Raw genomic sequence first — 15,362 nt, 5'->3', positions numbered from 1 at the left:
ACTCAGAAACCTGAAATTATTTTAGAAATATAATAATATATTTCTAATTGTTGGTTTTGAATTTCAACTTTTAATCCCAAAATTATGATTATTAAAATTCGAATTTTGAGTTCAATTTAGAACATCCTGTTTTTTAAAATAAAGCTCTATTCACTCGGCATACAAAAAAAGTGGTGTGTACATTTTGGCCAGACCCATCTATATAAATGTATTTTGAGGCGCTAAATCGAAATTGGAAGTCCCTTTGACCCGTGTACCTTCAAAATTTTAAGTAAATTGGAAAAAACTCGGCTCAAACTGGCAAAAAATTGCAGTTTTAAAAATGAAGAAAATTCTATTTAACTAGGTCAAGTATTTTTTATGTATTTTGATTCGCTGAATCCAAATCCGAAGTTCGTTTGGCCCCAAATTTTGAGTAAATTGCGAAAAAACACGAAATTTTTAGCCAAATTAAGAATTTACTCAAAATTCTGAAGGCGTACGGGCCAAACAGACGTCGGATTTAGGTTCAGGGCATCAAAATACTCGTATCTGAAATTCTAAAGACATAATGTATTTTTTTGGAATACTGAATTGCTAACTAGCGTTTACATAGTAACAAACGAGTCTGGTAGATAAAATTTAACGGCCTAGTCCGGTAGTATTCTACTACCGGCCGGTAGCCTGTTTGTAACTATGTAACCACTAGTTAAATTTTTAGTTTCATGAATTTTTGATGAACTCAAAAGTGATTATTGCAGTATCCTAAAAAATATTATACAATATACGACACATTTTCATGGCCTTGCCAAACATACAGGTCTTGCCTTATTTACGGCTCGTCCTGTAAGTAGGTACTGGCGCGGCCATAAAAATGTTACTACCTTATATATATAGCTATTATTACCAGTACATTGTACTGGTATCACTTGTCTATTGCCTTGACGACGAGTCCGGTAAGCACATGTTTATGTCTAGACCGTTTTATTTTACACCGCAGCCGGTAGGAAATGTCAAATAATTTGTCAAATTTACGGTTTTTATTTATATAAAAATTAAAAGAACAATTACTTGAAATGGTTTCCAAAAGGCGGTCTGGAAAGAAAATTTAATCTTGACTTCGGTTCTTCTTTGTGAGAACTCATTTTATTAAAGAAATTTAGCGCAAATTACAGAAACCGCCAGGGGCGTAGCTACCGCTGTATCAGCTGTAGCAATAATACAGAGCCCCCGAGCTACAGGGGCCCCATTATGTGTAAGCAAGTTTGGCGCCTTTACTTTTTACTTACATTTTGGGAAATAACATCTGTAAGACATCTTTTGTAGCGACCGACTGTAAACTGAACACGATGAAACCGCCGTGTTAGGTACCTGCAGTTATTTCTTTCTAACTCAACATCTTCTTATACTCTCTCTCTCGTTAGAACTTCCTCTAAAATTAAAGTATGCTATATTTCTAAAAATTCGCTCACGTTGTGATATAGTTTCGGATTATTTGAAAATTATTAAAATTAAAAAAGGAATGGTCGGTTCTATCCATAACTACGTTTGTCGAAAATAAGACAAGAAAAGTCCCTGCCTGAGCAATAGAATAATTTGTAGATATGTTTTAAATATGTATGTATTGGCATTATTTTTATTATTGTTAAATACAGTATGTATAGAAAAAACGTTTGAAGAATTTTGGAGTATGGAATTCCTTAGTCAAAATAAAGAAAAAAGTTCGTATAAACCTTTGTCTGAAAATGCTTCCTAAAGAAACTAGAACGATAACTCGATCTTATATTAAAAATCTTGCGTTGTGTGCTGTTTTTGGTAATTTAAGTCAGTGTATGGTTAAGAAAAAACTTTTTTTTTGAAAATGGTGCGTTGTATAAAATTAACACAATAGACATTTCTTGAAGAAAATTAAGTAAGCAATAAATCCGCAACTGCTAAAAAAATCAAAAATCTTCTAAAGCAAAAAGTAGCTTTGAGTTACAATGGCTTATGTAGGGCCCAAAATACAAAAACAATGAGAATKTATTTTAATAAACAATTTTATTACCAAAACTTAGACCCTCAGAAATTTTCAATAATATTAAACAGTTCCTTTACTTTTTATTAATAATCAAAGATTCAATGCAGTTTTTCTAAAAACTGTAAATTTTGAATTACTATAGTTTTCGTTGGGAGAGTCAAATTGTGACAAGCGCAGTATATTTTATATGGGAAGTATTCCAACCCGATTTTTTCAGAATTGTCATCTTTGATAGTCCCTAAAAAAACAATTGAATGTTTAAAGTCAGATTTACACAACTTAATTTTTAGAAATTTGGACAGTGAAGTTGGCCACTTTGAATTGATCGCGACTTTAATAAAAAATCTGATACGTCACACAACAGGTAGACGATCAATAGCCTTTCGGGCTCGACTCATAATCCACTATCTCGTCCATAAAAACGTTACTACCGGTCTAGTAACGTAAATAGCTATGATGAATCTAGGAATCTTCACCTGGGATTCTTTAAAAAATACAAAAAMAATTTAGGTTGACAATTAGGTATAGTTTTGAAAGATGAATAAAAGTGTTCAAAATTAGAATCAAAGAAAAAAATTGTATTTTAAAATTYTTTAAACATTGACTTTGGTTATGTATATTCTTCTGAACTGTAGGTACATTTAAGCGTTAAAAAAATTTTTCAATTACCAAAAAATAGTTTTTATAATATGAGTAAAATAAAAAAAATACAAAACTGTAATTAATCAAATAGAATAAAAAGCCAATAAACACAAAAATTAATTTAAAGTTTTTGAAAAAGATTGATGAATTTGTTGTAAATAGATTGGATTATAATTTTAAACACTATCGTTCTTAATAAAAGTGGTATTGTTTTACCCAGTAACAATATTGAGCAACCTAGTTAGTCTAATAACTATCCTATTATATTAGAAGATGTCACAGTTTTCTTCGTCTCATCCTTTCGTTTACCCAAGATGAGATCCTCCTCATATAATAAGAAAACTTTCGGTACAAGTAAAAATATGAGTGACGACGTTCCTAATTAAAGTCTTATTAATTCAACCTGTCCGCCTTTGCGACCGCCTTGATGAACGATGAAGAGACATCAGCCGCTTCACGTGTCAAGACACGCCGCCCCCATAACGAAACAGTTTAATTAATGAGCTTCTTAGATAGCCCCAATTATGTCTAACACGTCACGCGTGCTGACTTATTGCTTAATTACGCTCCGCCACGAATCACAACCTTCGCTAAAGGGGGCGGWWGTGAAAAATGACGGCGGGACCATAGCCACTTGTGCGGACACGCGGTGACTTATTGAGACGATAAGACACGGTTCGCATTAGAACGGCGTTTTGCGGCAGTTGAGTTACATAAATTTTCTTCTTTCACCAGAAACTGCTCTCTAACTAATGCTAAAAAAATTAAGCTTAGAAATTTGAATTTTAAATAAAGAAGGGGAAGGTGAAGAAGCAGAAGTATATTTACGTCAAATTCAATTTTGTGGCTGTTTAGTTTAAAACTTGGACTCAATTGATGAACTCGATGCTAAAAAAAATCAAAGAAATTCGGGTAATTCAAATAATACAATATAATTCCATTGTTTTTGCACTAGTTTCTATATCTTAAAATTTATTTCTATATTTCCAACTAAGTTCTTATAATTTCACAATAATTTTTGTAATTCCAAAATAATTTCGATGGTTCTTAATAGTAATTGAGTGTAATTTTAGAAAGTAAATAATGTATATGTATTTTACGAAAACAAGACAAAGAGCAATTTTTTTAAATTTATAAATATTAAACAATATTTTCGCCTAATGATTAAAAAAAATCTGTAACTCTGTGATTAAAAAATAATTTCTAATAACTGAGATTTAGGGCCGGTTTTTTAATCGTTGGTTAACCTCCAGTTATTAGGTTTCTATGGAAATTTTTGCAATTTAACCAATCTAAATGCTGCATTTTTAATTTAACTAGAGGTTTAACTTTATGCAACGATTGAAAAACATGTCCTAAGATTAGGATGTTAAGATAATAATTTAAACACCTCCAAAAACTGTACGCCAATTTTAATTAGATTTTAAATCCTTTAAGTAAGTATTTCACTTATAGAACTACGACTCTTTACATAAAATTGAAATAAACTTTGACAAAAATGTGTTGAGACTGTACATAGATAATAATTTAATTACAAATAACTTGATTAAAAATGTTAATTTCTATGGCCATTTTATACAAAAACAGCCAAGTCCAAATCAGGCCTTACATGTGCTATTTTCGTTTGAATAATTTAATTAAAAAAAATTTTAAACAAAAACTTGTTTTGTTCTAAAAAATTTCCCAGCGCATCCACCATTTTTATAAATTCAAGAAAAATGTGTTGTGAATTATAAATTTGTTAAAATAATTTGCAACTCCTATTTTAAAGTTAATATTGTTTGCATCAATTTACACAAATGCAGATGTGGACTTATTGAGACAAAAATACAGATATTACCTCTACGAGCCATAGCCATCGCCACCCTGGCAAGGTGAAAACTGCATTTTTTGAGGTGAAATAGGTCAGAAATATTTGATTTCTCTGGAAAAAAATCTTTGCCACAACAGAATCCTACTGACAAATTGTAAGCCAAGAAGCTCAACGCTTTCATATAGAAAAAACATCGTAAAAAGTGACAGTAGTGGTGATGGCTGTGAAACGACATATAGGGTGATTTTAAGGTATGTGCAAATATTTTAACAGGTGATAATAGGGCTCAAAAAATGTCAAAATAACTCAACTTTATCCAAATGTTTACAGTTTTTGGAGAGAGAGAGAAGGTTTTATTTGTCGAATAAATTTAAATTTGAAGCGCAACCCTAAATTTCACCAGTTCAAAATGTAAATTCTGATGTTATCTCTTCAAAATCATTGTTTTAAAAAATTGAGTTAAAACTTGCAAAAATAGGCACACAAAAAGTGTCCTCTTATAAAAAAAATATAAAACGGTAAAAATTCTTGATCAATTTTTTTATTAAAACTATCACCCAATGTCATCACCTCAAATAYTACCAATTTATCAGCAATTTGCCCAGAATTTTCATTAAATAGCTGGTCTACTGGAATTTTTAGTTTGACATTTATTAATTYGTGGGTGACATTATTTGCTAGTTTGCAGTATTTTTCTCGCATAAGAGGTTGTACACGAGTATAATGAGACATAATCGTTAATTATTATCAGCAATTATCAATAATTATTTTGAAACATTCTGATTAACAAACCGATAAATGAATTTTAGATCTTGAAAACTAGTGCGTTATCATTATAAAACAAAGAAGCAAGTGAGAGTGAGACCAGAAAAACATGAAGAAGTACGCAAGTTTCTTTATTTACTTTAATTCAACATTAACAGAAAAATGTACTTTTTAAAAAGGGAGTCACGTTATGTTGAAATTATAGTCGTCACCAGGAATATTTGGGATTGACGTATGTAAAGCTTTATTGAGGATTAAGCAGCTTTTTGGTCGACCGTAATAATTTTTCACTGCTGGTGGTACTACCCAAAAGAGCGGTATTCAGGAATTTTCGTGGTAGGCTTTTAATTTATTACAGGCAAACATTTGGGAATTTATATATTAATTTAATATTAAAGTGATAATGTAGATTTGTAAAGAAACAATCTCAAAATATAGCTGAATATTAAAATTAATACTTTTTTGATGAAAGCCCAAAAACAAATTTCTGTTACGGACCATCTCTTCGTACAAACCTTTGAAACGTGCCTGTCCTAGGAAATGAAAATTTGTTTATGGCATCTCTACCGCAAGCCCCATGAACCACCGTGGGGGGTAAGCGGCTTATTCTATAATGAGTCTCAAATATTGTTGGTGACGACTAAAGTTGATATTATTGACAAACCACATGATTCCTCGAAAGACCAGCCCACAAATTCACCGAAAAGCGTTGCTGAAATGCCCTCGGAATTAAAACATTTGGATTTTACTTTCCAGCAGCAAAAATGCTCATTTTTCGTACTAAATACAAACACCGCAACATTCTTCTGGATTTTTTAATGAAAAAGCAGCCAAGGGGTTATAGTAAGCTCATGTGAGTGGAAAAAAGCAACAAAAAAATTTGAGGTTAGAATTTCTCTCCTGGATAAAAATGCCTAAATACGAGAGTAAAACTATAATTTTAATATTAAAATTAGTAACCTGTTTTATTTAAACACAATTTCTTATAAAAAGTACATCTTTCTGTTAATTTTGCATTAAAATAGATAAAGAAACTTGAGTACTTCTTCATGTTTTTCTGGTCTCACTCTCACTTGCTTCTTTGTTTCATAAAGATAACGCACTAGTTTTCAAGCTCTAAAATTCATTTATCGGTTTGTTAATCTGTATCAGATTGAAGAAAAAGTTGAGAAGGAACAATACCTGTGAAGAAGTCGGTTCATCAGGAATTTCCAGAATGTTTCAAAATAAATTTTGATAATTGTTGATAATAATTAACGATTCTGTCTCATTATACTCGTGTACAACCTCTTATGCGAGAAAAATACTGCAAACTAGCAGGTAATGTCACCCACAAATTAATAAATGTCAAACTAAAAATTCCAGTAGACCAGCTATTTAATGAAAATTCTGGGCAAATTGGTGTTATTTTCGTAGCCTAGCAACGGATATAATTTTTTAATAACACCCTGAGGTGCCCTTCTGGGATTGGTGGATTTAAGAGTCTAATAACTTTCTTATGCAAGCAAAAATTACTTCTTCGGCTGCACTTTTTGGCGACCTATTGCCCCCGGCATTTGACATTTTTTCTCTGGGGCGCGAGTTCTGGCGCASCCTGTATATTCTTGTGACGCCAATATGAAGGGTGCACTTTCTACATCTCAGAAACTATAAAAAGTTAGGGCAAATTTAGTTATTTTGACTTCTTTTGAGCTTACTATGACCTGATATTTTGGCACATACTTAAAAATCACCCAGTAAATGTATTAAAACGAAATTTTAAAGCAGTTAACGTACAGTCTGCTCTAGCCTTTTTGCCAAAGGAAATTTCCACTTCACTGCCCTTTTCCTTTAAATTTTTAATAACAATTTTTAATAAATTACTGGAATAACGTGTCAATTGTATTCTTGTACTACAATTTTAATATGTCTTTTTCTTAAAATTTTAGACTAATGATTGCAACTGATTGATCCCGACAAAAATAAATTTTTAAATTTGAAAAGTGGAAATGTGACTTTGTTCTCTTAAAACCTTTCAATTAAAAATTGTATTTCAAATTTAAACAGTTTAAAAAACACATCATTTAAAAATGATTAATATAAAAAAGAGTTTTTGCCTTCCAATTTTATTTGTTTTACATTTGAATTAAAACTTTGATCTGCTTAAAAAATAATTTAATAGATTCTTTGCTGTATGATGTATAATGTATCGAAAGATCAAGATAATTTGTTTCCAAATTCACTTTGGTTAATAAATTGTCTACATCGTTTTAAACTTGTGCGCACGTTGACTTATTAAAACGATAAGACATGAATCGCATTAGAACAGTATTTGTCAGTGTAGCATGAAAAAAGTCGTACGACGAGTTGGGTCAGATTATGGAAAGTTGGGGATTGCCGCCAGCAATGTCAGATTGTATGATAGATGTTGAATGAAATTAGTAGTAAAAGAACGGTAAAGATACGATCTTATGGCTGTTTTTTGGTTGTTTTTGTCTTGAGGGATGTGTGGCTGGGATGCGAGAAATGGCGTGCTGCGGCTAAAAGATGAGATAAAAATATTAGAGAAAAATATCGTAAAAATAAATTGTCGGTTTTTATACTAAGGGTAAATAAATTTAAATAATGGACTCTTTAGGAAAAAAACGTTAACTTTTTACCGTGTGTTTGCTCAAATTTCATTTTATAATTAAACTAAATTAATAGATTAAAAGTTAGTTACGCTCACTCCCATTATTTTATAATTACAGTTAATTCAACAAGTAATGACGCCTAATTCATTAATAATTTATTTAACCTGTAAAACCCAAATACCTAACACAGATCCAATTTATCCAATGAGCGAATAGAATTCGTTGTAAATCGAAATTCTATCAAAAAATAGAATTTAACCCCACAGAATTAAAACCACCACAGTATCTAATACTATAATTAATTTTGTTCGGATCAAACATTCTCTTTATGAAATTCCGCTCATGTTTGAGTTTTAACGTGTGTTTACAGAAAACACAGAGAGGGATTCAATTCCGTCTCGATAACGATAAAATTTTTAACACGTTTTTAGAGAMGAGTCCAGTTACGACTTTGAATACGAAATCACCCTCGGCATTTGAAATAATAACAATCATCTCGAGAAGTCTTCATATAAGTGGRGAATTCAACCTAACGGGGATGATTCAATTACTCGGTCAAACGGGCCGGTGAAACGACGACCATTTGCTTGCCTCGGTCTTCGCCACTTCATTYTCTACACAGAATACTATTTTTATGGCATAATTGTAATAAAAATAATTAAGTATTCGGTTCGTGTGCTCAAAAACATAAAATGCTTAATAAAAAACTAGCAATCCACTCACAATAAGAAAATTTAAGTTATATTAAAGCGACTTTTAAATTTTGATGTCAAATAAGAATTGACAGAAATACATTTACATCTGTTTGAAAATCCTTGGTACATACAGGATGCGCCAGAACTCGCGCCCCAGAAAAAAATTTCAAGTAAGATAAGATACCAGGAACATGGAAAAAATGTTTAAACAATTCTATCTTTCAAAAGATTTTGACATTTGACATTTTTATGTCTATTTAATGATGCTAGTGATCTTGTATATGTTTCTTTACAATTATTTAGTAAAGGTACAAAAATTTTGCCAATAAAAGTTACAAATAACAGTGAACAGAGTTACAATTTAGGATACAGTTTCCTTGTTTCCTCTTCTAACAGCTTTTAGCAAAAAAACTTGGAAAATTATTTTTCCGACAGAAATAAATAGAGTCAAACTGCAAAGTTTAAACTCTCATAACTTCGAAATTTTTATAGATATTTTTTTTTAACATTTTTTTCCATGTTCCTGGTATCTTACCTTATATGGCATTTTTCTCTGAGGCGCGAGTTCTGGCGCACCCTGTATAACGTTTGTTTCTGCAGTTACCACTGTTGCATTTTTAAAATTTTTATTATTGTCGCATCAAAAAGAARTTACTACCTAGGAKTTAGGGATATTCGTAAATAGGTTGGCTAGATTGGTTTCTGRTGACAGACAAAAAATATCGTAACTAGTGTCAAAATTTAGGTTAAGTCATCCGTCAGCTTGAATGGAGAATTGAATTGATAATTGACAGCAGGTTGACAGAAAACGTCAACCGTCAACAACAAGGCATTCAACCCTAGACATTCAAAATTACTTCTGAAAATTCTAGTTACAAACAACATGAAAAACGTAATTTTCCTAAAAGTTCAAATCCTAGGTGGTAATTTCTTGTTGACAAATCTGTAGGTTTATAACATTTTTTGCTCAAATTGCCTTATTTTTATAATAATAATTTAGTATTAAACTGAGAATTAATTATTCTCGATTTTCTGCTCACTTGGACTTGAGAGTCTACAGAAATTTAAAATATATATTACACACTTTTACTAAATTAATAAAAAACGTAAAAATGGCCAATCATTTAAAGTCTGTTTTTTTAATAGAAATCACCAAGTCAAAATTTTAGGAAAAAAGTTAGTAGGAGCTTATCTTCATAGCCATAAATTTTGTTTACTTTTTGTTTTTGTCTAAGAAATTTTGTTAAAAAGTTATGGTTATGTTTTAATGTAGAGATGTAAAAATTTTGACTTTTATGAACCTGGTGTGATTACGGAAACGTTATAATCGAATATCATTATCTAATGTCTAAAGGCAGAATTCAAAGCCAAAATTACAATAAATGAATTTGTAAGTAGTGCCAACGTGTGTTTGACGTTTCTATTAAAAAACAGACTTTAAAAAAATCTTTTAAGGATATAGTGTGTATCAAAAGACACAAAAAAATAATAAAGAAAATTTTTCTGTAAAAAGACACATACTGGGTATTGTCGCATCAACAAGAAATTACTACCTAGGATTTAGGGATATTCGTAAATAGGTTTTCATAAATTTGGTTAGGTTAGTTTCTAGTGACAAAAAAATTACTGTAACTAGTGTCGAAAATTTAGGTCACCTGTCAGCTTGTGTAGATAACTCAGTTGATAGTTGATAGTAGGTTGACAGAAAACGTCAACCGTCAACAACAAGGGATTACCAATCCTAGGTATTCAAAATTACTTTTGAAAAAACGTAATTTACCTAAAAATTCAATATCTAGATGATAATTTCTTGTTGACAAATCTGTATACATAGTTCAAGATATATTTATTAGACAWCCTGTATATTTTTATTTATTTGACTAAATGATTTTTTGCTGTTTCCTTATTGGCTTTTTTCTAATTTGCGTTTATAATACGTTTATAAACGTCTCTCAGTAGGAGTCGTTTATAGCTATCTATGAAAGCACACTGTACTTTAATGAATTTAGGGTTATTTAGTTTTGTATGCCGCTTCTGACTTGTCAGGAAACACATTTTGCGTTGTTGCTTTGGCAATTTCGCGAATTTTGGGCTGAGTGCAAACTAAATTCTGTTGGCTCATATTTTATTTATTATTATTATGTTGTAACACTAATAACTAATAATTTGTAAATTTTATTTTTTAATCACAGACGGCGGAAATGATTCAAAAAATCAGGTGGGCGCCAAGTGTTACCAACACAAAATTCTCTAGACGACAAAAATATWTTTTTTTTATTAAAATAAGAAAAAAAAAGGCGCAAATTAGAAAAAAATAGCATAAAATACTCGTTTTATAATGACATTGGCACACTCATCCTATAGAAAACTCGCCTAAGGCTCATTTTCTAACTTGGGATTTGTGCGGCAAATCAGCCCTTATAAAACTTGTTCTTTAATATACTATTAGACACGTGATTAATCTATYACTGTTTTAAAAGATTACCAGTATATAATAAAGCTAATTTTGTACTTAGCTGTGAACAGAAATAGATTAAATTGAGCTAAACTCCATTAAAATTAATTTTCGCACCAAGACCAACCCGCGGTTAGCTTCATTATCAAACGATTCCTACATGCCAAGCTGCTGCTGAACTCTTTGTATGGTTATTAACCGCGCAACAATAAACGTCAAGACGTCAAAACTGATCTATTAGATTACCCTCGCAGCTTTAAATATTCCTGAAACATTGCAAGCAAACCAACCTCATCTATCATTATCTCCTCTCTTCCATCACCACCCTTCCCTCTTTAACATTTCCTCCATACTCGTTTCAATTGCAAGAAAACAAAAATATTTCATCTAAATCAAGTTCGCGCTTTTCCGCTTCATCCCGGCCATCGTCGTCTCAAAGCTGCAGCTTACAGAGCGAACTTTCAGTCCTCGGCCTACTCGGCAACTGTGCGTCGGTTCACCGTGAGCGCGAGCGAAGCTTCAATGGTGTCGAAAGCTCGATTGCGATAGTGCCAATAATGTAACTGGTGTAAGTGTGAGCTTTTGCTGCAGCTTTGCTGTGAGTTATGTGCTTATGATGATTTGTGCGCATTGAGAAAAATGGCCGGGAGGGAAGTGCTGTATCTCGTCTTGCTGGCCGCCAGCGTCTTCATAGGACACGGCTATTCGAGTCCCTCGCCAATCAAAAGAAGTGAGTTGTAGGAAATAGAAGCTTTAAACTGTCGAATTTTGCATCGCAAACTCTAAAATAAAATTACAAATGCATACAAATATAATTCATTTTCKCCTAAACATATCGTATTTCGAATTAAATCAAATTTATTAATTAGAAATGATTATTGGACAGTGGTATCAAGTTGAAAAAGAAACATAAAAAAGGATAATTAAATAACGAAATAAATATTAGTTTTCTGCCTCTAGCGCTACATATTGTATTTACACAATGGTTTCATACTTAGAATGTTTTGTCTATAATGATAAAAAAAAACTCATTAATAGTAAAAAGTGAGTTCCACTCTAAATTAAAAATGCAACTTTTTCTGTACATTCTTATCAAATGTTGATTATTATGGATTAGTTATTGTCGCTGATCATCTATTAGTTTGTGAAACTTTTTATTAAATATGGGAAAATAAAATATCATACAAGTAAATTACACAATATCACAAAGTGACAATAAATTTAAGCATTACGAACAGACATTTTACAAAGCCATAACCGTTCTAAACTTTTAGGACTAAGTAATTTTTAAGAAAAGTGTGTTTAAGGTCGTACAATTTTCTTGTTTTTTTTACTTTTCTTTTTTTACGCAGTTTCTTAATCCTTATAGTGGTATTCAAATCTTATTTATTTGCTGTTTTTTTCTCTTAATGTTTCTAATCATTATTATATTATTTATTTTGCCGCGTTGGTATAACGGTAAAAGAGTATCCATTACGGTGGATGCGCCGGGCAAATCTGCACTGAGTAAGACAGTGCAAAAATAAAGAAATATACAGAAAGAATAATACGTTGTCTAACTAAAAAAAAATAACTTTTAATGTCTTGAATTGATAAATGAAAATATATTTATCATTCAAAATTAATTGTAGCAACAATGCCTATCAATATCTGGGCATTGTTGATACTATGGCAACCTTTATAATTCCACCACAGATCAATTATCCGTTGATTTATCCAGAAATTGTAAAAGTCGTTATAAATACCGAAACTCAAATTATTTTATTGTAAAAATAAAGGATAATAGATTCAGTTTAATACAAATGTGATAATTAAATGATTAAATGATATTTCCTCCATCTCTTGTGCAACTGTGCACTTTTTGAATCAATAGTAATTGTTTCTTTTAACGTTTAACGTTAAATATCTTTTTTTGTTATTGATTATAAACACCTAAGAGTAAATAATTTTTGAAAGACAATTTAATAATCATTTAAATGCAAAAACAATAAATAAGTTGTTCCATTTAATTTTTTTAAGTTATTGAACATTTAACAAACGCCTTTATTTTTTTATTTTTGCAAATGCAACACACTAAAAAATCTTTACAACCTTATAGCTTGTAACTTCTTCTTTCTAGATATCTTAGTTTTTGTGTAATAAATTTTTAAAAAGTGCATGTTTTCGTCAAAAAAACCGTCTTCTTTTTTAAAACTAAGCAAAATCGACCAATGAAAGTTTAGCTTTAAAACATTGTCATAAAAATGTACATCCATGTTTCATTTAAAAAAACACAAGTTGTATTGTAACTTATTTCGGAGACACGCTGTATAGTTGAAAATAATTTTAGGCGATGGACTAGATTAGTATCTATCAATGTACTGTGTAATTTTTTTAAATTTTGCTATTTAAAGGCCACTAATGGACTTTTTCAACTCGCTGGGACACCCTGTATGTGATAAAATAAATAAAAAACAAAACCAGTGGTTATACCGATTTTAACCTAACGTAAAGCGTATTGCAAAAAAATGCGAAATTAATTTTAATTACTAATTTTATCAAATAACTGCCACAAAGTGACCTTTATTCTTTTGTCTTAAAGATATTATATTACGATAAAGTAGCGAGTTCTGCAACCCAGAGATAGTATATATGTTAAGTAGATTGAGCGCTTTGTGGAGAAACCTAACTATATTAATAACAGACGTAGAAGACGGAACAATGTAGCATTAAGTTTGATTGATAATTACGTTGCGGGAGTTCGTCTCAACCTTGCCGTTTTCATTTCGCATTCGATTAAGAAGCATAATGTGTACACCTGAAACCGTCTCTTTAATATAACAAGGAATAATCCGGATACAATCAAAAGCCCGAAATTTAGATTTAGCGCGTCACAATTTATTTGCTAATGACAATTTACGTTGTTAATGAAGAAAATATAAGAAAGAGAATTTTGWAAAAGATAGTTAAATTCAATTTTGAGATAACTGGGACATAAATGGCWAAAAGTACCGACTTTTTACAAWAATAAGAACAAAGCATGATGTTAGAAATTTTGCAAACTTATTTTAAATTCTACTACTAAAGTTTAACAGCGGAAAGTTTATGCAAATTAAAAATCTTATTTCTATTGTGGTTTCTGGAACAACTTTGCAGAGTTGACTTTTAAATGCAATTGATGTGGTTTGTAATAATTTAGGATATCAAAAACTTGATCATATATTTAATTAAAGTCAGGGAGAAATCTGATATTAATTTGTTTAAATTGTGTAACGAAATGTTAAATGTAACAGTCATACAACTAAATTCTATTTTCCAATGGGTAACTTTAAACAAAGGTAGTAGTTGTTGAGGGCTAATTCCAAATACTGCGGTGRAGTAGACAAAATACAAAGTACTTAATTGAGACTATATGAGAAGAACTTACAAGTAAGAAGTTTATGTATGCTTGCAAATATTTAAATTTTATTATAGCCTTATTATTTCTTAGTGGTGCCTTGGCTTTTATTGTTAGTTTCACTGAACGTTTCCTGCTTGCTTTAGTATCTTTGTTCGAAGACTTTTTCTCACTTTTTTTTGCTATTTTATTGTTAACTTTTTTCTCTATGATTTCAACTGATGTAAAGTACCTCTGCACTTTGTTTTCGCTTAWGTGTTTATTACAGTAAAGAGGGAACGCGAGAAATATTATGGACGTAGATCAGAAACCGACTCAGTGGAGTCGGTTTCAGCARTTCTTTTTTATTCAGCAGTTTCATCATGGCTATTTCTGTTACTATGTACATTATTGTTTACTGACATTATAACTTAATTTTTCACATTATCAAAAAAGTTTTCTAGTAGAACTAACAAATTTAATGTTGGCTGCTCTTCATTGTCACTTTGGTTAAAATTGAAGCAAGCATTTTGATTCTCATCGGCAGGGTTGGATAACAATGTATTATTACAATTACTACTTAATTTGCTACGTGTCGCAATCGCAAATACATTTGCTACAATCTCGTTTTTGGTACATTTGTTCCATTTGCTACATGTTACAATAAAAAGTTTTATTCAAATAATCAACTTTATTAAAAAATGTAAACATAAATATAAAATTTTCAAAAAATATACAGCCCCGGCTGATAAACTTACTAAACTTACTTCTTTTTTTCAAAAAGTAAATATTTAAGTAATAATATTCATTCTTGGCTTTCTTAATAAATGTATTAAATTTTTTTAGCACATCCGGTGTAACCGAAAATGCTACCAAATTTTGTTTTTCAAATGGAACATCTATGTTTTTTTCCCCAAACAATAATAATTGACATGAAAAATACTGTAAACTGAATTTTATAAGGAAATTGGTCGCGTAGCATGATATTTAATTTTAAAGGAAAGGTGTGAATAAAAAAAATGCTTG

At 30.7% G+C, this 15,362-nt stretch overlaps 1 protein-coding gene across 1 annotated transcript in view; it reads left to right on the top strand.

Annotated features, from left to right (window-relative positions):
• The first annotated feature begins 11,464 nt into the window (after nt 1-11,464).
• Nucleotides 11,465-15,362, top strand: part of LOC123016218 — a 169,888-nt gene continuing 165,990 nt past the window's right edge. The window contains exon 1 of the mRNA XM_044416479.1: nt 11,465-11,711. Within this exon, the coding sequence (XP_044272414.1) occupies nt 11,621-11,711 (91 nt within the window). The 5' untranslated portion in view covers nt 11,465-11,620. The remainder of the gene's footprint in view (nt 11,712-15,362) is intronic.

The sequence above is a fragment of the Tribolium madens genome, unplaced genomic scaffold (assembly GCF_015345945.1).
Source record: "Tribolium madens isolate multiple individuals breed KSU strain unplaced genomic scaffold, Tmad_KSU_1.1 Scaffold_1;HRSCAF=32;Tcas5.2_LG8, whole genome shotgun sequence".
Taxonomy (NCBI): domain Eukaryota; kingdom Metazoa; phylum Arthropoda; class Insecta; order Coleoptera; family Tenebrionidae; genus Tribolium; species Tribolium madens.
This window is presented reverse-complemented; position numbering and strand designations above follow the sequence as displayed.